At 44.2% G+C, this 25,002-nt stretch overlaps 1 protein-coding gene across 1 annotated transcript in view; it reads left to right on the top strand.

The window, feature by feature from the left end:
- The window catches only part of RAB6B (RAB6B, member RAS oncogene family), a 69,742-nt gene extending 44,953 nt beyond the window's left edge, over window positions 1–24,789 (top strand). The window contains exons 3-8 of the mRNA XM_063132301.1: window positions 5,444–5,497; window positions 8,066–8,171; window positions 14,041–14,152; window positions 14,522–14,615; window positions 15,784–15,850; window positions 23,757–24,789. Coding sequence (XP_062988371.1) covers window positions 5,444–5,497; window positions 8,066–8,171; window positions 14,041–14,152; window positions 14,522–14,615; window positions 15,784–15,850; window positions 23,757–23,821 — 498 coding nt within the window. The 3' untranslated portion in view covers window positions 23,822–24,789. The remainder of the gene's footprint in view (window positions 1–5,443; window positions 5,498–8,065; window positions 8,172–14,040; window positions 14,153–14,521; window positions 14,616–15,783; window positions 15,851–23,756) is intronic.
- The last annotated feature ends 213 nt before the right edge of the window (window positions 24,790–25,002 follow it).

The raw sequence follows: 25,002 nt of genomic DNA, 5'->3' as shown, positions 1-25,002 counted from the left end.
AGACATGATGTGTTAAATAAATTATTCTTAGTGCAGAAGAAGAAGAAGAAAACAGAAGAGAGCCATTTTTCTAATGTGAATTCGCTTCCCGATTACGAGGGGTTTGTCATTTTGCGTTACAAACCGACTGAAGCGAGAGCGTTATGTGTGTGAAAATGCCCGTTCCTCAAGAAAGGTTAATACAGAGACAGCTCCTGAATGGTGCCTTCAGACAGCTCCAGCTCAGACTCATTTTGATGCTGATCTCATCTGGCAGGGATTTCACACACGAATTGACATGCTGGTCCATCTAATGCAGTATGTGTGTACCACCAACGGCGGCCAGACAGACGCTCTAGGATGCTCATAAACAGGGCAGGATGACAATAGCCATCCCCTGCCGTTAATCTGCAGCATCTGGTACATTTTGTGAGTCCGCACATCCATCATGACCTTTTTCATTGAATAAGTTAACCAGATTGGCTAGCAGCTTCTTGGCTCATAGCCCATGCTCTTAACAACTATGTTACACTGGCTCTCAACACACTAGTACTCTCAACAGAAGGGAGGTTGCATAACTTCTTCCCAATTCCAGTGTCTTCAAAGAAGGCTGGTTAGCAGGGATATTTTAGAAAATCTTGTTTTGGGACAGGGGTTGAACCAGATCCTCTTTGCTGCCTGGTAATTCTAAGTGTAATGAGTTTATAAATCCATAGTGTGCCCATGTAACTAGAACTAGCTAGTGTGTTGCAGTGGTTAGAGCGTTGGATGGGGTCTCAGGAGACCAGAGTTCTATTCCCCACTTGGCCATGAAGCTCACTGGGTGACTTTGGATCAGTCACTGACTCTCAGTCTAATCTACTTCACAGGGTTGTTGTGAGGATAACATGGAGAGGAAGAGGAGCATGTAAGCTGCCTTGGAATCCTTGGAAGGAGAAAAAAGGCAGGATATAAATAAATAAACTGGAGGCAAGTGCTGAAGGCACTTCAGTGTTAGTAACCTTCAACCTAACATCATAGACAGCTAACAAATAACAGGTGATTTAATGGGGTTGGGATACAGGGAAGCTTGCAGCCATCTAGGGGGTGGCCTCAAGATGTAATGGCTCAGGCTTCTGCTTTTGCCAATTCAATAATAGGCCCACACAATTTCCTTCCTTTTCCAGGATCAGTTTCTGTAGCAACAATCCTAGTAGAGCTACCTTTATTTCCAAACTGCTAAGAATGAGCCAGTCCAAGTTGTTTGGCTGCCTGAAACAAACGACAAGGTGGTGTGTGTCCCCCTACCCGCCCCACGCGGGAGTGAACTGGACTGGCACAAGAGGGGAATCGCGGACGAGACTTGGGGCAACCCTCAGGATCGTGGAAATAAAGCTCTTTAGGAAAAAGCAACAACGGGGGAACATCCTCCCCCCCTCCCCAAAATAACCCAATGATGACTGAGCATGCTCAGATCAGTGACCATGGGAAGCTGACTGACAGCTGCCCATCAACAGTTAGCACCTGGACAGCAAGCTGAAGAGGCCTACGTCAACTGGTCATAGTCTTCCCCACTGTGGTGAGATATATTGTAATTCTATTTAAATTATAGTAATTATTTCTAAATTTGCATCAATACATATACATTAGCATATGCTATTTTTATGGAAATTGGTATCCACACATTTTGTTGCAGAGCCCATCTTGTATTACTTAATAGCTGTTGTTGTCCTTATGTTGAAGGCAATTTATTGAGGCAATTGTTGGAATTCTGCTCGCTACTCATTGGCCTCTATGAATGTTACACTGGCCTTGAAAATCCTTGAATTCTTCAAAGTGTAGGCCAGCATTTAATTCAAGGCTCTTCTGGCCCACTTTGAACCCTTTGTCCTGTTTTCTTCCATAATTTATTGCAGTCTTCCCCATCCTGGAGCCATCCGGATGTCTTGGACTACAGCTCCTATTCGCCTCTGCTAGCATGGTCAATGTTCACAGATGATGGGAGTTTTAGTCTGGAATATCTCAAGGCCACCAGGTTGGGGAAAGTTGGTAAAGTGCCTTCCTAATTCTCTTGCTCTCATCTGTGAGGATCCAGTTGTTTCACAACCACAGAAATTGTTATTGGGCCATTGCAAATAAGAACATAAGAAGAGCACAGCTGGATCAGGCCAAAGGCCTGTCTAATCCAGCCTTCTGTTCACACAGTGATGAACCAGATGCCCATGGGAAGCCCACAAGCAGTACATGGGCAGAATAGCACCCTCCCACTCACATTTCCTAGCAACAGGCATACTGCCTCTGATTCTGGAGTTCATATATAGCCATCATGACTTGTAGCCATTGACAGCCTTCTCCTTCATGAATTTGTCTAATCCCTTTTTAAAGCCATCCAAGTATATAGCCATCCAAGCTATGTCTTGTGGTAGCAAATTCTGTAGATTTATTAATTATGCACTTTGTGAAGGACTTCCTTTTATCTGTCTCAAATTGCCATCATTCAGCTTCATGGGAGGACCCCCTAGGATAATGTCTAGACCTTACATGTTGCACAAAGAGTCAAAAATGTGGGTGATGCCTGGTAACATCTCAGAAGACAGCAGGGCTGAGAAGAAGATTGTTGGTGGGGGTTTCTTACATAACAAAAAAAAAGTTTGTAAAGTTGCCTAATTCCTTCAAGTTGCAAAATTTCAATTTTTGGGGGTTCAGAATTTTGAATCTTTCAGTATAAATAGGTCTGCTATTTGCTCTTCCTCCAAGTATTTCCTTAGGCCTTATTGTATTAAAACTGATGGCTAGCAAATATTATATAGCCTGCTTTCCACTCCTACTCTTTCTTTGTCCTTGCCTTCCACTTGAACAAGGCAGGGAAATTATGATTTAGTGACATTCTTTATCCATCTCCCATCGGCCTCCCCCAGACCTTTGGTTGAACTATCTGCCTTTCTTTTCAAGTGACTGCTACCTCTGAGCTTCAGGGGCCCTCAAACTCGAAAAGCTTGTTTGCTTTTCTGAAGGGAGTTGTGTGGTGCAGGATACTGAGCTTAATTGGCTTCCTGGCTCCGCTGCTTTTTCTCTCTTAAATCCCACTCAATCTCCCTTCAGACAGTTGCAAAGCCAATCAATAAAAGGACCCTGAAGGCCTTTTCTTGCTCTCTGAAATCAAAGCCCTTATGCGTTCCCACTTATGAATATTTTCTCCAACATCTGAACATTCCAGGACAAACCCAGGGAAAGTGGAGGTTTACTAAAACTAAAGGTGGGGTCCTCAAGAATCCAAATTCAGTATGACATACCCAGCAAATTCTTATATTCCAGCTTCCCTGCCTGCATACCCTGGATCAGGGAGAAGAGTTGGCAGGAGCTAGCTATGGTACCCACGCAGGCTCTTTCCATTTAGGTTCAAGGAGAATGTTTCCTTCAAGGAGCATTTTTACTTACTGTCATTTCTACATATTGCATGTCTTGTTTGCTCCTGTTTGGCCCACACTAAAGATTTAAGCCTAGATCATCAGGCACTATACGTGAGCATTTGTCCTCCATTTGTATGGGGAGCAGAGTATGTAAATAAGATGAGCATTAATATTTAGGTGGGAGAATGTGCAGCTTACCCAGAATTCATGCTCACCAGACTAACTGTTGCCATGGTAGCCTGTGAAAGTCAACCTCCTAGGCAAACATTGAGCCCCTTGAAATGCAACAGACATAACAAGACCTAGAGACCCCCGTTATGCTAGGTTACATTTGCAGTGCTGGACAGAAGATCTGAATAAGTGTGAATTTAATCCTGCTGCCCTAGATTTTAAGCCCGCCTTCCCCAACTTGACACACTCCAGATGTGTTTGGACCACAACTCCCATCATCCCCAGAGTGCATGGCAGTTGGGCTGGCTGGGGATGATGGAAGCTGAAGTCTTACACATCTGAAGGGCACCAAGCTAGGGAAGGCTGCATTTAGCTGTTGTCTTGCCCTGTAGAGTTTGGGAACTCACCTTCATTTTTCTCTGCTCTGTCAAACTGTACCTTTCAGACAGCTATGAGGGCCAGAGTGCTTTATACGTAAATGTGCAGAAATTTGGATTTCACCTGTTTACATTCTCTTTTCTGCTGTGTAATTGAAAAGGTACTCCCAGGTATCAGAATTTGACCACTCAGCAGCACTTAACAGCTTTGTGGGTTCTGATGCTAGAAGATATATTCCCTTATTTTCGCATCCTCCAATACCTAGATAAACTCAGCTCACTCCACAGGGCTGTGTATATAGTGCCAGTGCTGTGTCGCTTCATAAATATTGGCCAGCTCCCTCTGGAGAGGATGCCCCTAGCAGACTGCAGCACATACTGTTTGATTAATCAACTGAACTCAGCAGCAGATGTGACTTGAAATCCAAACTCCCAGAGCCGGGAGTGTTTCAATGCCTGAGCTCTGGAGATGCCTCCTTTTAATTACAGTGGTCAGCTCTGCAGCCATGCGCATGAGAGCTCATCAGTCTTATTCCCTGCTGGAATTTGCATCCTTGGTTGTAAACCAACGTCATCCTGGCTAGTTGAAAGGGACTCTAGCATTCATATGCTCTGTACATCCTCACCCAGTTTATTTACTTTTACTGAGTAGACTTAAGGGCAAAGTAAGCTGCAGTGTGCCAGTGCCGCCATCCGTTTAATCATGGTAGCTGTCCTCTTTGTATCTTACAGTAAAATGATGGTGCTTTTGCTTCTTGGTGTGTTTGTTTTAGCCAGTACAAGGATTCCTGGATGTGGTCCCAGGTTTCTAGGGTTGCACTACTGTGGAACCCCAGAGAAAAGGCCTGGAGCATCTGTGGTGGGAGAGCCTATTTGGAGCTCTGTCAACTCTTGGAAGACTGAACAGTCAGTGTGGCAGAAAAAGAAAAGAACTATCAGATATCAGTGCCATTGCTAGGACAGTAACAGAGCAAAATACCCGAGGTTAGTCTTGCTCAACTCAGCATCCTCCAGATGTGTTGGAAAGCTCAGCCAGCACAGCCGGTGACCATGCTGGTTTGGGATGATGGGAGCTATAGTCCAAAACACCATGTGGATGCCAGGTTCGGCAAGGCTGACCTAGGCACACTCTGTCATGAATGTGGTGAAGAAACGGTGGCAGAGCTGTGCGAATGTATCCAAAATGGGTGTGAAGGAACAACTGAGAGGGCTGTTGACCATCTGCCAAATGACTTCAAATAGCGCATCACTGTGTACATGTGAAATGGGATCTCACCATTTCACACGTATCTAGTTCTGCATGCCCAAGGGGAGTTTTGGACCTGTATTTCATGCCTTCTATACAATATAGCAACCCTTTTTGAAATTAAGGCCGGCGGGGAGAATTCTGCTGGCCATGCTTAAGTCCCGGAGAGCACTCAAGGTAGCTCTTTGGATCCCAGTCACGGTTTGTAATTTTAAAATGACTTTTGTTCCAAAATAGCTGCTGAGCATTATCCTGTTCCCCCCCCTTTTTTTTTCTTACAGGCTACAATTGGAATTGACTTCTTATCTAAAACCATGTACTTGGAAGACCGGACAGTAAGTGGGCGGAAGCTGCTAAAGATCGGATCTACTTGAACTATATAGTCAGACAGACGCAATGGGCAAAAGCATAGAGGATTCTCGAGCGAAGCCCCTATTACTAATTGCCCAAATGGACAAGCAAGAAATCTGCCTGTGCCAACCTTTCCCAAGCTGGTGCCCTCCAGATGTGGTGGACTACAACTCCCATCATTCCCCACCCAGCATGGCAATTCAGAAACCAAGTTGGGGAAGGCTGGCCTGTGCTCTCCTCACCTGCAGAGTGCCGTGAATCTTTTAAGGGTGGTAGTGGGAATTTGAAGGAGGACTAGAATCATGCTGTTTCCACATGGACTCTTCTTGTCCTTCATATTATTCCATAGGCAGTCTGCTCTCAAGCTTTGCCAGGGGGAAATGGAATGACTTCTCTCTCTCTCTCTCTCTCTCTCTCTCCAATACCTTCCATTAATATATATGCTGACACTTGTACTCTATATAGCATAGTTCAGCCATGATTCCCATGGCTAAAACTGAAGTTTGGAGGCTTGCGGCTTCACTGGATGGTTTTCATATCCATGGCTGAGGACTGCAGTCAAGGGTTCTTCTACACTGAGAGTGGGCAATGTGTGGCCCTACAGAAGTTGATGGACTGCAACTCCCATGAGCCTTATGGGATGATGGGAGTTGCAGTCTGACTGCATCTGCACAGGTAGAATCCAGGCATCCCTGGCCCAGTAGGTTTCAAACTTTCCATCTTCAGAGAACCCTTGAGCTCACCTGCTGAGGAACTGCTGAGCATCTGCCATAAGACCGCATAAGCCTTTTCTGACTTGTGATCTAGGACATTTGTGACCTGTGATCTCTTCAAGGATGGGCACTCAGCCCCTCTGCTAGGAAGTCCTTCCTAAGTGCCTGCATTTTGCCTGTCTTCTCATAAATGACATTGGAAAGGAAAAAACTTATGGGGGGGGAGTCTTGATTTATAGATTTGAAGGGGGAACTTTGTGCAAGGATAACCCAATGTCAAAGCAGATGGGACTTGTCTCTAATGAGAGGAAAGCAGCAGCCGCTGCATTAATAAGTAGCAACTAACTATCTCGTGCAGTGTTAATGCACTCTCAAACATCCATCTCAGGCCTAATGGGTTGTTTCCAAGGCTTTCCATTTGCACTAATGAAAGCCACAGGTTGAGTGATGCAGGGGCTCAGGAAAAAGAGCAATGGTAGGTTTCTCTAAGCTTCCCCAGAGGTTGTTTCTGACCAAGTGGCAGAAATACGAATGTCTCTCTTCAATTCTCTTTGTCTTCCCCCAAAATATATCCCAAACAATTCTTTATTGATTCAAAGCTCAGGGGAAACAATGAAGTCAGAGGAACCAGCATCCAAAGCAGGTTTGATCAAGCATTCCTCTGACAAACCCACTCAGCCTTAAGTGCATGTCTTGTTTCATTTTCTCCAAGACCCCTGTGCCAAATTGTGCTCGGTGCTATCAGCACACTTGACTGCTCCCAGTTTATTGATTATCCAGTCCTATTCAGAGTGCAAGGTGGATATTGGCCACATTGCAAATCTCACAGGTCAATGAGAATTGGCCTTGAGGCATGCATTAGTGCACATCCGGCCTTAAATAAACACACACACACACACACACACACACACACTCCATCCCAAGGGAATGATGAATGCCTTCCAACCTGTACTTGAATGCGGTTTCCCTTTTGGCTCCAAAGCATTCAGGTTTCTGAAAAAGTCCCCCCTCACACATGGTACAAGCTGAAACCCTTCATTAACAGCCTCCAGAGAGAGGTCATGAAAGGTGTATACAGAGGGCTCAGCTCTGGCCCACATAGACCTCAAATAACAGAAGAGGATTTAGGGTGCACTCTCTGAATCTCTAAATTCTGGAGTAGCTCATTGGCTGCAATCATGTAGTGGATTGCAAACTTACATTGCCACTAGTCCTATTTTCTCTGTTAGCACAAGGACATTCTGTCTAGATACTAGTGTGGCCTCTTCCAGTGACCTGATGAAACCATACCATGGCTCTTCTTCTATCCTTCGATTTGCATTTCAATGGCCTTGTTTTTATACCATATATTTTGGTCATAAAACAAAATTTACAGTATCGAAGTATTTTTAAAAGGATCATTTTTCTGGTGTTGAAGGTAGACATAGTGAGTGCACATTTGGGAGAGGAGCTCTTCGCACATACAGCTCTATCCATAGGATTCTTCCTGCCCCGCCCCCTGTATATTTGTTATGCTTTGAATACCTAAAAAGGGCAAGTGTGTGCATCACATCAGATTACAAATATTTACATCTGCAACAGAGGAACATGGTAGTTTCTCCATGCCTTAAGTAACCAAAATATTAGGATAAGAAATGAAGAATTGTCAGTTCATGCACACACACAAAAGGAGCATAACAGATAAAAAATGGATAGATGCCTCCTCCGTTAATTTTTTGTCTCTTTTGTGCCTTCTTTTCTCTGTCTATCTTGGCTGTTTCTTCTCCTAATTGTGTGTGTGCGTGTGTGTCTCCTCTCTTTTGTGTCCCCTCTGCCGCTCTTCTCCCCCGGCCCGGGCAGGTGCGGTTGCAACTCTGGGACACAGCAGGCCAGGAGAGATTCCGAAGCTTGATCCCCAGTTATATTCGAGACTCCACAGTAGCCGTGGTGGTCTATGACATCACAAGTGAGTTAAGTTCGGACATGATTGTCTATGTGGGAATACTTTGCAGCTCAATATCATCCATTAGGACCGTCTGCGATATACCAAGCACACCAACGTGGTTTGGTGCAAGACATAGCCAGCTGACATGCCAGATGCCATGTATCAGAAGCATGTGAAGGCTTCCTTCTGACAGACTGGCACTCCCTCTCTGCACCATGGCAACACCTTTTGTCTTGAAGAAGTTGCTTCTGTCCTTAAGACATGTTCTCTGTTGTGAGCAATGGCCAAGTGAAATTCTTGTTGTTCATAGCATCCCAGGTTAACCATATGTTAAGGGGCTTTGATTAACAATTGCTTAAGTGATTTCTCTCATTAATATTTTGTTGAGATGAGGGTGGCTGATTTTATGGCTAATATCATGTAGTAGGATGTAAGAGAACTAGGTTTCATTCCTTGAAAGTTGGAAGACCTCCAGGGACATCCCTTAAGACAGGGACGGGGAACCTCCGCCCTGCAAGCGGGATTCACAGAGGTCCCCACCCAGCTTCTTTTGCAAGCCTTGCCCCTTATACCTGCATCACAATACAGGAAATCCCAACTTCTGTCCTGCAAAAGCCTACACAAAGAAACCTTCTCTCCTTAAAACCTGTTTTTTTTTCCTCATGTGAGGAAAGACCTAGTAAAATACTTGTTGTAACCGAATGTTAAGGGGCTGATTGGAGATACAAGAAAGACAGGCTTTTTCTAGAACAATGTAGGGAAACCCACTCTTATCTCCAGCCAGCGATCAAAGATAACAGCGATTTAAGTGTATTAAAACTTTAAGAACCCTATTAGGTATTTAAAATGTAAATACTTTTTACATTTTATTTTTTATTTATTTATTTAAGGATTTTTATGCCGTCATTCAGCCAAAAAAGGCTCTCACGGCAGCTTACAAAAGTATTTCTTGACAGTCCCTGCCCACAGGCTTACAATCTAAAAGACATGACACAAAAGGAAAGGGGATTGGGAGGGAGGAGGAGGAGGGGGAAAAGGAAAGCAAATTCAGGCACTACAATCTTAGTTGCAAAGTTCAGCAGTTACAGTTGACAGCAGGAGGGAGGGGGCTCTCAGCTGGAGCTGGACCCAGGCACGGTGGAGAGGTGCCTGGCTGCTGCTTCCTCCCTCACTGGTGGCCTCTGCAGAGACAGTTGGTAGCAGGAGGGAGGGGGCTCTCAGCTGGAGCTGGACCCAGGCACGGTGGAGAGGTGCCTGGCTGCTGCTTCCTCCCTCACTGGTGGCCTCTGCAGAGACAGTTGGTAGCAGGAGGGAGGGGGCTCTCAGCTGGAGCTGGACCCAGGCACGGTGGAGAGGTGCCTGGCTGCTGCTTCCTCCCTCACTGGTGGCCTCTGCAGAGACAGTTGGTAGCAGGAGGGAGGGGGCTCTCAGCTGGAGCTGGACCCAGGCATGATGGAGAGGTGCCTGGCTGCTGCTTCCTCCCTCACTGAAGGAATTTTAGAATTGAGATGTTGTTTGCATGCCTGAACTGTTGCACAGGGGCTTATTCCTGAGTAGACATGCATAAATTTAAGCTGTGCTTCATGGGAAAATGTCCAAATTGGCATAGATTACATCTGGCCGCACCCACTAAGTCCTTGGCCAGGTGCCCTTACCCATTGCTGGAATGCAGCCCCTGGGACCCATCTGAAATTCGACTTTAGGTCCCCGGCTGAAAGAGGTTTGCCAGGCCTGCCGTAAGAACCACCTTGTTGGGTTGCAGAACAAGGTCCATCCAGTCCACCATATCATTCCAGTGCTGACCAGCTGGATGCCTCTGTGAGCTCATATGTTGCACATAAGGCATCACTTAGCTTTTCATAAGTTGGCTCCCATATGAGACATTGGGGTAATACTTCCGTTGCCTTCTTAAGAAGAGGCACTAATGATTCTTATGTATATAATAACTTAACCTTCTCCAATCTGGTGTGCTCCAAACATATTTGACTATAGCTTCCCATAATCCCCAGATGGCATGAACAATGGCCATGCAGGTGGGAAATGATGGGAATTGTATTCCAAGACATCTGGAGGGCACTGGGTTTGAGAATTCTGTAACAACCCATATTGTAAAATCAATAATTTCAAGAATAGACTGAAACAATTAAGCAGGCAATACACTGAAATACATAATGCAGGTCATTTGTGAGCTCCGTCACACCAGACTTTTATTGCATTGTTGTCCTGCCTTGTTTACCATTTTGCCCCGCAACCCTCACATGACATCGTCCCTGTCCTGCAGTCATCTCGCCTCTTTCCTTCCGTTTTCCATGATTTTCTGGGATGGGGAAAGTGCGGTATTTTTTTCTCCATGTGGGATAAACCCACCCTTCCGTCCCCGTTTATTGCCATCCTTGCACTATGTCGCAGAATGCCCCACTTGTGGTTTCACTTGCACTCCTGTTTTTCTTTGTATCATCTGCCACATTTTTCTTGTCTAGCATGGACATTGACCTCCACGAATAGAATATTCCCTTATAGTTGCACTTTGTAATATAGTTTTCCTATTCATTTACTTTTATTTATTTATTAAATTTATTTCCCACCCTTTCTGCAAATAGCTCAAGGTGGCATACAATTCAATATGGTGGTGTCTGTGGGCATGGAAACATCTCCTGCGCAACATTACTATAAATAAAAACACATTGGGCTGGATCCAGGATCTGCCATCTGTAAGAGGAAGGGATCTTCTGCGTGTGGACAGTTGTCCCCCCATCCAATTTTTGAGAATCCCGCTCCTCTACACACCACAGCTCAGTTTCTTAATTCTCTGTGGCATTTTAGGGGACTGGAGGAGCTGCTGTGAGAAGGAGCAGGTGGGGAAGTCCACTTCTTTTAGTGCAGTTGATCCAGCATACATCTGGATCCAACACTCTGTTGCCTAATTTTTGGAGTCCCCCCCTTAACCCCAGGCTCACCCTATTCAGCTCTTGTGCAGCTGCCACATTCTCAGTGCTGAGGCATCTCATAGTCTCCATTCTGAAGGAGATACCGAATAAATACTTCAAATCTTGCCAGCATTGTAGCCCAACTATGACACGAGACCCCTAACCTTTTCTGCAGCCATCTCCAGGTGTTTGCTATGACTTGCTGTGTACCTTATTGTGATTAATATAAGAGGAAATGAAAAGCGGCAGAAAGGGAGGACCGGCCTCCCTCTGGTGGCCCCTTCTAGCTGACACAGTCACAGGAGATAGGTCAGGGCTACAGCAGCAGCCGATGCTGAGCAGAGTGGCTCATTAAAAATGTTCCTTTTTAATGGATGGCCTGGGCCGATCTGAAGCCTATGCTCTGGTTGCTATAGTTGCACACAGCCCTGTCTCTAATTGATGGCAGAATCTCCTAGCAAAATATAAGGAGGGGCAGGCGAATGTGGTGTGCTGAAGAAGGAAGACTCAGCCTGCATGGCTGGTCATACTGGTCATTAATCTGAGCAAAAAATTTCTGTTGAAGCTGTTGCTGATGAGCAAGTATATTCAGGAAACCAGTTATGGCCAGAAGGCATCCTTGAACAAGGACCCTCCATGCGAGAGGAGGTTGGAGGCAGATGGCAGTCTGAGTTTATAGACAGAAGTGGAATAAAGTGTTATGGTCAGACAGGTTTTCTGCATCCAGGGGCAAAATTTGACCTGTTAAATGTGTGCTCATTGCAATTAATGTGCACATTTATAAAAGAAAATATCCATTTGGAGGAGGGGATGATAATTATTGGGGTCCTGGCAAGTGGGGAAGGTTTCCTCCACTGGCGGGGCCCTGATAAAAATGGCTCCTCAGAAGCTGGTGCCATCTCCCGCTCTCCAATCTGCTGGAATTAACAATAATTATCTGCCTCTTCCTCCAAAGGGCTATTATTTGTATTTTAAAAACATACACATTAAATATAAAGAGACATTTAACATCTACTTTAGTCCTCTGTTTGGATTTGGAGTATAGTCATAGCTCGAATCTTCATTCCCTTTCTGTTCCCTTCCCACCCTTGTGACCTTTCTGGAGAGAAAATGTCCTTCCTTCCCTAGTATAAATATTGCTGGTCTTTTCTTCTCTCTGCCTTGTCCCACTGCCCTCACAAATCAGCTGATATCAAAGTACCTTTGTTCTAACTCTTCAGTTCACTCTTAATTCCTTCATGCTCTGGCCCTTATTAAAATATAGAAGATTCTATATAAAATATATAGAATATTTTCTAGTGCTTCTTGAGTGTGCCAAACGCTTCACTGCCTTTCTTTGTTTCTACTTCACGCTTCCTCCAAGGAAGCTCAGAACAGTGTGCAGGGACAGACACACGCACACACACACCATTATATCCTCACAAAAATACTGTGAGTAGTTTAGGCTGAGAGAGGAAGTGTGCCTGGACCAAAGGCCATCTAACGAGTTTCATGGCTAAGTGGAGATTTGAATGTAGGTCTCTCCAGTATAAATCCAGTATGGGCACTATACCATGCTAATCCTGTCGTACATCATTAATGCATATAAGTGACAAAGAAGGAAGACCCTCTATGTACCTGTACTCCAGCCTTCTCTACCTCATGCCCTCCAGATGTGTTGGACTGCAACTCCCATCATCCCCACCCACCATGGGCACTAGAGATAATGGGAGTTGTAGTCCCAAACATCTGGTGGATACTCTGTCAGTTAACAGGGCAAGTGCAACACCTTCCCCCCCCACACTGTCTTCTCTTCTCACCCCCCACACCTGGCAATGCCTACCACTCACCCTCCTCCACCTCCCCGTACTACTGCCTTCTCTGGTGTTGGTGACAGCCACTCCCACTCCCCGACAACAATGGTGCCACTCTCCCATCTCCTCCCCCAACTAAGATGACAGTGGTGGCAGCAGTGGACCGCCCTCCTCCCTCCACTGCTGCTTTTACTTCACTCCCCATCACACAGCCACAGCAATGGCCACGGCTGCTCACTCTATTCCCCCACTGCCCTCTCTTCTCACCCACCCCGTTGCAATGAGCCCTCTTCCTTCACTTCTGCTACCTTCCCGGGTGGCGGTCACTGACCTCTTCCACCTCCCTATGGCAGCGGCAGGCCTCTCCTCCCGTGATGCCTCACTTGAGATGTCTTTCTTAGAGAGACATTACGGGTGAGATGGCCCTGAAGACTGTCTGCCACGGCAGCACAGGTGATCTCCAGGGGCACCTCCTCGCCAATGCCTCCTCGCTCTAAGGAAGAAGCCTTTCAGAAACTCTTCTCTGGAGAGCAGTGCTGGTTGCTCTTTCTTCTGAATAGCCAGCAAGACTTCCCAAAGAGTATCCACTTGATGCTGCACTCTGGTGTGTCTTCAAAGCAGGGCACTGGGCGGGTGACACTCCAGAAAGCGCTGCCAGCTGTTTTTGCCACAGCAGTGGAGTTGCCAGCACAACTTTCTGGAGCGCTGGGAAGGACACCTAGTTCTCCACAAGGCAGAATCTGCCACCATTTGGGATCTGCTGCCCGAGGTTGGGGATTCACCCTGCATCAGAGTAGGGCCGGCCCTGTCTGTTACACATCCAGATCTTTTTCAGACTCATTCAAAATCTTGACAGTGAGGATTCCCTATAACTATTTGTGTCATCATTATTATTATTATTATTATTATTATTATTATTATTATATTTATATTTATGTCCCGCCTTTTTCCCAGTACTGGGACTCAAGGCAGTTTACAAGATTAAAACATGTGCAATTAAAACATATAAATATAAATTACAAAAGTTAAAAAATTAAACCTACAATAAAATTAAAAACATGTTAAAATTATTGTTCCCTTGAAACACTGAGAAGAATCCATCACTTGAGACGACTGGAAAACTTGCCTTTGTTTTGTACCCACCTTCCTTGTTTCTCTTCTCCTGTGCAGATCTCAATTCCTTCCAGCAGACATCTAAGTGGATTGATGATGTCCGGACAGAAAGGGGAAGTGATGTCATCATTATGTTAGTGGGCAACAAAACAGACCTTGCAGATAAGAGGTAAATATGTGTGATAAGAGGGAGAGGAAACCAGTAATTTTTGATGGAGAGGATGACAGTTGAAGTAGGAACATGTGCAACAAAATTGAAGAAATGGCAATGAGCTGCATACTGTGGAGGAGCTTTATTGTCTCTTGTTGCTATAGGAACAGATCTCCTACAGTGACAATTCCTATTTGACTGACCATTGCTGAATCCCTTGTGCATTGTTATGGAAGAGGGCTCAGTTTGATGGCATTATTACAACCCCCCACCCCTCAGCTTCCCTCCCATTCCCAGATATTCTAACAAACCTGGTTTTCCTCAGCCTTTCCCAGCTGTATTGAACTATTGTTACCATTTTACCTTCTTCTGTGTGTCTGTACCCAGGCAGATAACAATTGAAGAAGGAGAACAGAGAGCTAAAGAACTGAATGTCATGTTTATTGAGACAAGTGCAAAGACAGGATACAATGTAAAACAGGTAAGGGATTTTTGTTCCTTGGGTGACCATCATGGGCTAAGGTCAGGTGTCCCCAACCTTTTTGGGTCAGTGGGCACATTTGGAATTTTGAGAGGGTTATGGGTGCTCTCACAAAATGGGTGCCATGGAGGGCTTGCCAGTTCATAAAATGGGTGCCATTTTATGGGTAGACACAGCCGATCATAAAACACTCATTTCCCAGAAGGCAAACCCAGAGACTAATAGAAAAGTAATTTGCCCAAGAACCTAAGTTGCAAAGCAGAGGTGGTCTCTGGGCTCTGAAACACAAACCACTATTTTGAACTCAAACCCAATTGGGGAAAAAGTTCATATATAATCATGAGGATCAGGGAGCCTGCTGAGTACCAAGAGAGATTTCCATGGGCACCACGTTGCAAGCCCCAGGTCAAGATCCTAGGCAGATGGCCTGATCCAGTGTATGTGCTACAGCTCTCCTCTAGAAGCTGTATGGCACATGTATTTCCATATACATATAGATTAAGAGAAGTGTGCATTTTTCATACATGAATAGGACACATAAAGAGTGACTATTTTATCATTAGTACCTGGCTAGCTATGTTACTCCATTTAGGGGGAAATCATATGTGCCAAGCAGCCCTAAGTGACAGCAGAGCACAATAGTACAGTATGGAGATAGAGTGGGTTGAACCCAGACTTAGTCATGCTTAGAGTCACCCCATGGAAATGAATGTGACTTAGGTTAGTTATGTCTTAACTCGGCCCATTTTAGTGGGTCTGCTCTAAGTAAGACAATTTGAACCCAACTCAGTATTCCCAGCTTGTCATGTCTCTTCGTTCTCTCCAGGAATTTGGGTTGGATTCAGTTGTATCTCAAGCTGTGCTGTTTTACATGCCTAGAAATTAGAATTATCCACCACAGCAGTTGTTTCTACAGGCACAAGGGGACAGTTTTTCCATTGATACCCATCCGAATAGCTCTCATTCTTGTTCTCCAGGTCTGATGTATCAATTGGAAGGATGTAGCTCCTGCCCCTTATTTAGTTAATGTTACCTTCACTGCACTTTTCAATTGCATTTTGGATGCAAACTATGAAGTCCCTTATTATAGAACAATGATTCCCTCTCTTGCTCCTTGACCCATCCTTCTTTCTTCCTTTGTTTTCCTACATCCCTCACATTGCTGTAGCTCTTCCGACGTGTCGCCTCAGCTCTGCCAGGGATGGAGAGTGTTCAAGAGAAGAGCAAAGAAGGGAGTATCCTTTGTTAGTAACAACTCCTTCTCAAGTAATCCTTCCCATTCAGCATCTTAAAGGTAATGAAGATAAATAAGGCTACTTTCCTAAAACAATGCTTAAAACAGCTTTTGCTGCAGTTGGGTTTGTTGTATGACTGTTCAAACCAACCTTGATCAGGACACTCATTCGCATTACAAATCCTTGCCTTCTCTTCTGCATTAAATTCAGAGAGAAGCTTGGAAATGTTTAAAACTCTCACACAAAATGTCTTAGAATTTGACAAGACCAAAATCAGATGGGTTTGTAATGTCCATCTCAATGCAAAGCAAACATTACATCCCCAAAAGGTCCTCTCCAGCTTGGGTTAAATCCCAAGTTGGAATGGGATGTCAGTCTTTCCTTTGCTCTGGCCCTTCCTGCCTTCCACTCTCCACACATACCCCTCCAAGCCCTTCCCAGTACAGATGTGCATCGGATTCAGATGAAGTCTGGAGCCTGAGCAGAATTACATAACTTCAGTTCAGTTCTGTTGGGTCCTGAGGCAAAGCGGGCTTCTATCTGAAACCAGCAGAACCAAAGCCTCTCCAGAACAAGGCTTATTATTGACTCATGTTTGGGATCAATACAAACCCACAGACTTTATGTCTCCAAATAGCATCTTTCAGTTTTGATTCTCTACACATTGCAGGGGGAGGGGGGAATGAGCCAGTGTGGTGGAGTGACTAGTAGGTCCACCTTCTAATACTATGGCACATTTTAAAATGGTCTCCAATTACTGCGCTTTATGGAAGGGCAAGGATGGGACTATGAGATAGCCATTCTTCCAATGCCGCCACACTTCACTGTGAAAAAGCAATTAAACTGGGTTTCAAACATCATAACTACCTAGTCCCTGCACCTATCCTTCTGAAACTTTGCAGTTTTTTTGCCTGGGGACACCTCTGTGATGCATGCCATTTTCATATAAGCTGACCAAAAGACTATGGGAGAGGGGAGGAGTGAATGAACACAAATAATTTCCCCTCCCTCAAATTGGAGGGCTCCCCTTCCACATGAATTGCATCTATCCTTCTGAAACTTCATAGACTTCTTAGTTAAGAACACCTCTAGGTTGCCTGAAATTTTCAGAAAAATGGTCCAGAAGGAACATAGGGGGATAAATGTGATTTCTTCAGGAAACCCTGAATTTCACATTCAGTCGGTACTTACATAAATATTTAGTTATATACAGTTTCAAATGAGGAAGTTGAGGTTGCTGGGTGCTCTTGTTTTCTCCTGTCAAGAAAACTTTAATCGTATTAAGTAAACTTAAAAAGAGCTGACCGATGTACAGTGTAAATGTTGAGTGCCCAGTTGTTGTCACTCTGCACATGGCATTCACACAGGACTTTGTGTATTCTGTGAGAAGCCCATAGTTAGTTATTTGGCAGCCTGAGAATCTCATTTTCAAAGTGAGAGCTAAATGGCTAACCCTTATGGATGGCAATGATAGACTTGAAAGTGTGCAAATGTACCTGTCAAAACTCAGAAGGCAGCGTGAACAGGATTTTCCAGTGTCTAGAAAGTGGCATTTCAGCAGCCTCCATAGCTCCTTGTCTTTCACTTTTTGACCAGCCAAACCAGAATGCAATGTGCATGATGATTAAATATATGAGAATATGCTCATTTGAGACAAATCTATGCAGGGCATAGAAGTCAGGTGTTCTTAGTTCAGAAGTTTTGGTGTTTGTTTACATAGAGTATATGACTGCATATTGCTACTTTTTGATGTATACAAGATGTATACATTATCATTATCGAAAAGAAATTGCTCCATTGTTACTGGAGTGTGGAATTTTTCAGTTTGTAAGCAAAGATCCACGAGTTGCCCTTGGTTATATTCAGAGTTCCTGTTTTTTGTGAATTTAGCTCCATTCTCCTTTTTTTCCTTTTCTTTCTGTGACCTGTATGGACTTGAGAAGGTATCCATTTTTAAAAAGGGCCCAAAAAGCCCATGTGGCGATTCTGTATTGGAGTCAAATCTTTGGAGAGTTGTATGTCTCCAGAAAATCTTAAATCACTGATGCATGGAAAGTGCTTTAGATTGTTTTGCTTGTGTTTTCCTACTGGGAAAGGCTGAGATTATGCAAGCCATGTGCCATCGCTAATGCACTCTGTGTCTCAATGACTCCTCAAAGCCTTGCTCTGCAAGAACGTCTGGGGGCAAATGTAAGCACCCGTCAGCCATTCCCTTTCTGTTGGGAGTTCTTCAGAGACACAAATGGTCTTGTTAAACTGAACCCAGAATCCCTTTTCTCCCATTATGGAATGAGCCCACAAAGGGAAAGCATTAGTGTAGAGCAGTACTAATGAATATGGTCCAATTAAGTGTTGTTTATTACAGAGGAATTCATGGTTTCTAAATTAAACACAGCAGTAATGACTTCCCTCTGTCTCTGAGGCTGGCAGGAAATGGAGAATAATTGTTACACAGGGAATGTTTGCCAAAGCGTGACAGCTCATGCCACGTTGCTTGACATTCCCTTGCTTAGGTTATGCAGGAGGTCTATATAGCTGTCCCTTTTGCCCTGAATAGCTATTCTTCATTGGCACCAGTGAGATTTAGAAATGATCAGAGTTCCCAATGTGCCTAGTGGGTCTGGAAGGAGAGGGTGAGTGATGACACCATTTAAAAAGAGCTGCAAAGTACCTTATTTTGGGATCTAGTACACTGCTCAGTGTCCTGCCTGGGTTCTAGTTTAATCTATTTCCATTGCTAGCAGATGCGACAGCAATAGATTAAACTTCTTGATGGCAGTCAGTCATGGTGAAGGTAACCTAATCAAGCCTAACGTGCGTTTGTGTTCCTTTCATTTTCGCTACATTACAAAGCTCATAACATTGGGTACTTTCTGCAACTTCCGATGTCAGGTAACTTCCATTTTATAAATAATCCACTTAGCTGGCTTGTTTTTGTAAAACAAACAAACCATCAAACAAACGTGTACCCATGTTTGGAGCTTCTCACACTATCTGCTGTTGGGCTCTCTTCCACAGGAGACAGAGCATGAATTTAGAATTTTGCATTCTGGAGACGCCAAAGCCTGTGCAAACTAGATTTCAGAAGTGGGAAAATATTTCTGAACTGTGAGGGTGGGGCGGGTTGGTTCACTTGTGTACCTTGAGTATCCCCCCTTTTTTTCCTTCTTCTATCTGTGCTTTCATTTCTGAGATCCTAGTTTCTACATACCTTTTCCCTTACTCTTCCTTCTTATGTGCCATAACATGAGACTTCTCAGAATGAAAACATAAGCAACCAAAAATTAGAAAATGTGCCAATTCTTCTCTCAGACCAAATTATACAACCAAGGTGGTGGAGGGCTGTATCCAGGCGTATGTGCCGTGTGTGTGTGACAAAGAAAATTGCATGTTTATTAAACAAAAAACCTCCCTGTCTATAAAACATTATTATGCCAATGGGGAAGAGTTGAGCCCAACTCTTCCCCATGTTATACTCATGACTGGGTTTTTTGGGTGGCGGGGTTGGCCAGGGGAAACATTTCAAACATAACATCCCACCACCTGCAACCTGACATGGCCAGGGAAAAGCTTGTACTGTTAGATTTAACTGTCTCTGTTCTACTCAGAGAAGAGTGGGCTGGGGGTACAATGACATAACTCGTGAGCTTTGCTTTTATTTCTCCCTGATTGCCCCAGACGCGACATGCAGCAGCAGCAGCAGCAAGTGCTTGTCTTGTGGAGGGGTGGGGGTGAGGAAATGACATGGCGCCTGTGAACCACTGTGGCAGAAGAGAGAGGGTGCCTGGATGTGACTGACAGCAGCTCTTCTGGTCTAATTGCTGCCTTTTGTGCTGGGAAAGGTCAGCTCCCTTGGGGGCCTGGGCTGAGTTTGATATAGATTACAATTGTCAGCACCACATGCAGAGCACAGCCTGGGCTTTTCACTTGCTGTGCCCAGTAGGAGAGACCAGCCTGCAACTGGTTAAGGAAGACAGAGATGTGACGTCATCCCTTTGAGCCCTTAGGGCTAAATTCTCTGCTCTGGGAGTCAAGAATTCAGCCGTAGCCTTAATTTGCCTGTCAAGTGACACATTCCTGTGCATCGAAGATGGCATAATGTTCTCTACACAGATTCCTCCAGATGCATTTGTTGGGTTGGATGCTTTAAAATCAGTGCCGACTAAGCTACCTTGCACCATTCAGTCCTTTCTTTGGAAACTGCTTGCATTAGAGAGAAAAGTGTTGTCTTGCTGGTGTTCACTTGCATCAACGTTGGGCTAACATCTCATTCAGAGCAAGAAGGGAAGAGGCAAATACGTCATGGGGTTCAGGTTAGGTCTTGCCTTGGAATGGGTATGCAATTTAACCACCACTGGTTAAATAAATCCAGACATAACACTTGGCTACAAAGTCCATTCCCAACCACATTATAAAGGAGCCAATCTCAAGACTACTGATATTGAACCAGCCCGAGTGGTAATTAGGTGACTGTAGGTTGCTTTCTCAAAAGTATTAGGTGATTATTATTATTATTATTATTATTATTATTATTATTATTATTATTATTATTATTATTTATTTATATAGCACCATCAATGTACATGGTGCTGTACAGAGTAAAACAGTAAATAGCAAGGCCCTGCCGCATAGGCTTACAATCTAATAAAATCATAGTAAAATCATAGTAAAACAATAAGGAGGGGAAGAGAATGCCAACAGGCACACGGTAGGGTAAGCAGGCACAGGGTAGGGTAAAACTAACAGTGTAAAGTCCGCACAACATCAAGTTTTAAAAGCTTTAGGAAAAAGAAAAGTTTTTAGTTGAGCTTTAAAAGCTGCGATTGAACTTGTAGTTCTCAAATGTTCTGGAAGGTGTAAGGGGCAGCAGAAGAGAAGGGACGAAGCCGAGCAAGGGAAGTAGAGGCCCTTGGGCAGGCAAGAAACATGGCATCAGAGGAGCGAAGAGCACGAGCGGGGCAATAGTGTGAGATGAGAGAGGAGAGATAGGAAGGAGCTAGACCGTGAAAAGCTTTGAAGGTTAACAGGAGAAGTTTATATTGGATTCTGAAGTGAATTGGAAGCCAATGAAGAGATTTCAGAAGCGGAGTAACATGGTCAGAGCGGCGAGCCAAGAAGATGATCTTTGCGGCAGAGTGGTGAACAGAAACCAACGGACTGATGTGAGAAGAAGGAAGGCCAGAGAGAAGAAGGTTGCAGTAGTCTAACCGTGAAATAACCAGCGCATGAACAAGCATCTTGGCAGAAGAGACAGACAAAAATGATCGAATCCTGGCAATATTATACAGGAAAAAACGACAAGATTTAGCTACTGCCTCAATATGAGGAATAAAGGAGAGCGAGGAATCAAATATAAAGCCAAGACTACGAGCTTCCTTGACCGGAGTAAGCGTAACATCATTGACAGTAAGAGAGAATGAGAGATGAGGAGAAGGTTTAGGAGGAAAAACAAGCAATTCAGTCTTTGCCATATTAAGTTTCAAGCGACGATGAAGCAGCCAAGCTGAGATGTCTGAAAGACATGCCGAGATACGATCGTGAACATCAGGAGAAAGTTCCGGAGATGACAGATATAGTTGTGTATCATCGGCGTACAGATGATATTGGAGGCCATGAGATTGAATAAGCTTGCCCAAGGGCAACATGTATAAGGAAAACAACAACGGGCCAAGCACTGAGCCTTGTGGAACCCCTACTGAAAGGGGAAAGGAGGAAGACGAGCTGCCATTAGCCAACACACTGAAAGAGCGACCCGCTAGATAGGAGGCAAACCAGTTATAGACAGAGCCACAAAATCCAAGGTCGTGAAGGGAATCTAAGAGAAGATCATGATCAACCGTGTCAAAGGCTGCAGTTAGATCAAGGAGAATAAGAACGGAATAATGGCCTTTAGACTTGGCAGTAAGGAGATCATTGGTGATCTTAGTAAGGGCTGTTTCGGTGGAATGCAGAGGACGGAATCCAGATTGAAAAGGATCCAAAGCAGAGTTACTAGAAAGAAAGTCAAGACAGCGAGAGTAGACCGCACGCTCCAGGATCTTTGAAACAAATGGCAACAAAGAGACAGGTCGGTAGTTAGACAGAGATAGCCTATCAAGAGTAGGTTTCTTGAGAATGGGAGAGACTGTAGCATGTTTAAAAGCAGAAGGAAATGAACCAGAGGACAGAGAAAGATTAATTATATGAAGCAAGGAAGGGAGGATAGCAGGAAGAAGATTAATAAAGACGCGAGAAGGAATCGGATCACGAGAACAAGTGGAAGGCTTCGAAGAGCGCAGTATTGTAGACAGTTCATCCGCTGAGACCGAAGGAAACGCAGAGAAATTTGCAGGAGGAACTGACAGATGAGGAACAGGAACAGGAAGAGGAGCAGAGCTGGCCAGATCAGAGCGGATAGTTTGGATTTTAGCATTGAAAAAAGAGGCAAAGTTATTAGCAGACAGAGAGGCGGGGAGAGATGGCGGATTAGGCTTCAGAAGAGAATTGAAGGACGCAAAGAGCCGCTGAGGATGCCTAGCATTTGACTGGATCAGCGTTGAGTAGTACTGCTGTTTGGCCAATGAAATGGCAGAAGAGAAAGAGGAGAGTACAAATTTGTAATGGACAAAGTCCGTCCAGTCCCTGGTCTTACGCCAAAGGCGTTCAGCTGCCCGGGAACAAGAGCGAAGGTAGCGGAGGGAAGAGGTGAACCACGGTTGGGGTTGAGAAGGGCGAACTATCCGAGTTGTAGATGGAGCAAGATTATCAAGAGTTGAAGATAAGGAGGAATTAAAGAAGGAGACAGCTGAGTCCAAGGAGACAGCCTAAAAGACAGAAGGAAGGGAGGAGGCTAGAGACTGGGAAAAAGCCTCATAATTGATAGATTGCAAGTCACGACAAGAGCGAGAAGCGGGATGTGAAGGAGGAGGATTATGAGTAATATTGAAAGAAACTAGGTGATGATCTGACAACGGAAAGTGAGCAGTAGAAAAGTCCAACACAGAGCAATTCCGAGTGAGAACAAGATCCAGACAGTGTCCAAGGGAATGTGTGGGTGCATCAGACCAAAGCTTAAGATCATAAGAGGAAGATAATGAGCGAAATCGTAGAGCTGCAGCATCTTGAGGGTCATCCACATGAATATTGAAATCACCCAAAATAAGAGTAGGACAGTTATCAGAGAGGAAAAAGGACAGCCACGAATCAAAATCAGAGATAAATTTTGAGGACGAGCCTGGGGGGGCGGTACAGAACTGCAATCCGCAGTCGCAATGGAGCAAAGAGCCTCACCACATGTACCTCAAAGGAGGAGAAGCAATGTGAAGATGGAATGGAAAGAGGCTGGAACTGACACAAACTAGATAATAAAAGACCCACACCACCACCCCGACCCTCTGGGCGACTAGTGTGAGAGAAAGAGAGTCCTCCAAGAGAGAGGGCAGCAGAGATGGCAGTATCATGGGCAGGAAGCCAGGTTTCAGTAAGAGCAAGGAGGTGGAGAGACCTAGAGATAAACAAGTCCTGGATGACAGGGGCCTTAGAAACAACAGAGCGACAGTTCCATCTTAGGTGAAGACTAAGATGACACTTCTGTGACCTTGCCAACATATTTGTGCATCACAGAACTCGTCATCAGTATCCCTGGGCTTCTCTACAAGTATTATTAATATTTTATAATATTACTAGCATTTTATAATTAACTTGTCAGAAATTACCTTTATGATGCGTTTAAATTGCTGTGAATGCTGTGCATATCCTCCTCTTGGCTATCTTATCTGTGTGTTATCCTGCAGGAGTAACATTCCAACACGATTTCCTTATCAATAGTACAGGGACAGACCACCTTGTTGACATGTTAGTCCCGCAGAATGATAAATGCACCACATAAGCTCTTCTTTTGGTTATCTCCCTTAACTCTTTTCTACAGTGATTGACATTAAACTGGACAAACCACAGGAACCACCAGCCAGCGAAGGAGGTTGTTCTTGTTAATGCAAAGCGCAGGATTCGTCAGCTCCATTTGACACCACACGCTTGTTGTGTTGCTTCCTATTGGTTAGCTTCCTAATAATACAAAATTGAGTTATTGGATGGGGAGGATTTCTTTTCTCTCTGTGTCTCTCTAGGGAAGGGAGGGGGGCAAGGATAAGAATACATGAGTCAACAGCTGGTTCAATCTTCTTTTTTGGTTTAGTTGTAATATATTGTACTTTATTAAAAATGCCAAAACAATTCAGAATTTTAAACAAGACACTTTAATTGTGTGTGTATACAACTTCCAGTCATGGGAACTTATATCCTTTTTTGGGTACTTTTTTTTAAATTGTATATTTGTAAACTTACAGAAAAAAACCCAAGGTTATACAGGCTGGCTAGTTTCAGTGTTTGGCATAAACTGTAGACATATCTTGTAGCAAACTAGTCCCCAATTGGTTCACTAGACACTAACTATATAATTCACACTCCAACAGCAGGCTAGCAAAGCATGCTACAATTACCAGTGTGCAGTACAAGATCTCTGACTATATAGCCATCTATAAGTGGAAGAGAGCTACAACAACTAAAGAAATGTTACTCATGATAGTGACAGTGCACCACCATAGTTCCCAAACCACTTCATGGGGGCTATACTGCATGCACAGTTTACTATCATGCTTCATACTATATTTTACTATACCATGGGAGATGTTTCTTTTTAGCACTACTATGGTGGACACTTGTTTTTAAGCCCTTCACTTGTGTCACATAGTCTAAGAATATCAACTTTTCAAAGTCTCACAAGCTAGCATAAGCCACCACACATGCGCATACTATAGTGTATATGTGAGACCAATGGCATTGCTGTCACTTTACATGCTTGGTTGGCCCAGGGCATTCTGCAGTAGCCTTGATTCCCTTCAAAAGGCCAACCACAATTAGTTATAGCCACCACTTTATACTGAAAATTGGACTGGAAAAAACGCTTTAAAAAATTGGCAAAAAAAGGTTTGGCCAAAAAATGTTGCTGAAAGGCTCTCTTTAAGCTTTTTGTTAGAAGTAGTTTTCTTCAAGGAAGCAACTCAAAACGGTGGCCAAGATTCAAACAATTATCAATTACTGTAACTTCAAAAAGTTACCCAGTGGTGGTTGGTCATTATTATGAGTGATAGTAACTTCCGCATGGATGAAAGAAG

The sequence above is a fragment of the Elgaria multicarinata genome, chromosome 8, assembly GCF_023053635.1.
Source record: "Elgaria multicarinata webbii isolate HBS135686 ecotype San Diego chromosome 8, rElgMul1.1.pri, whole genome shotgun sequence".
Classification (NCBI taxonomy): domain Eukaryota; kingdom Metazoa; phylum Chordata; class Lepidosauria; order Squamata; family Anguidae; genus Elgaria; species Elgaria multicarinata.
This window is presented reverse-complemented; position numbering and strand designations above follow the sequence as displayed.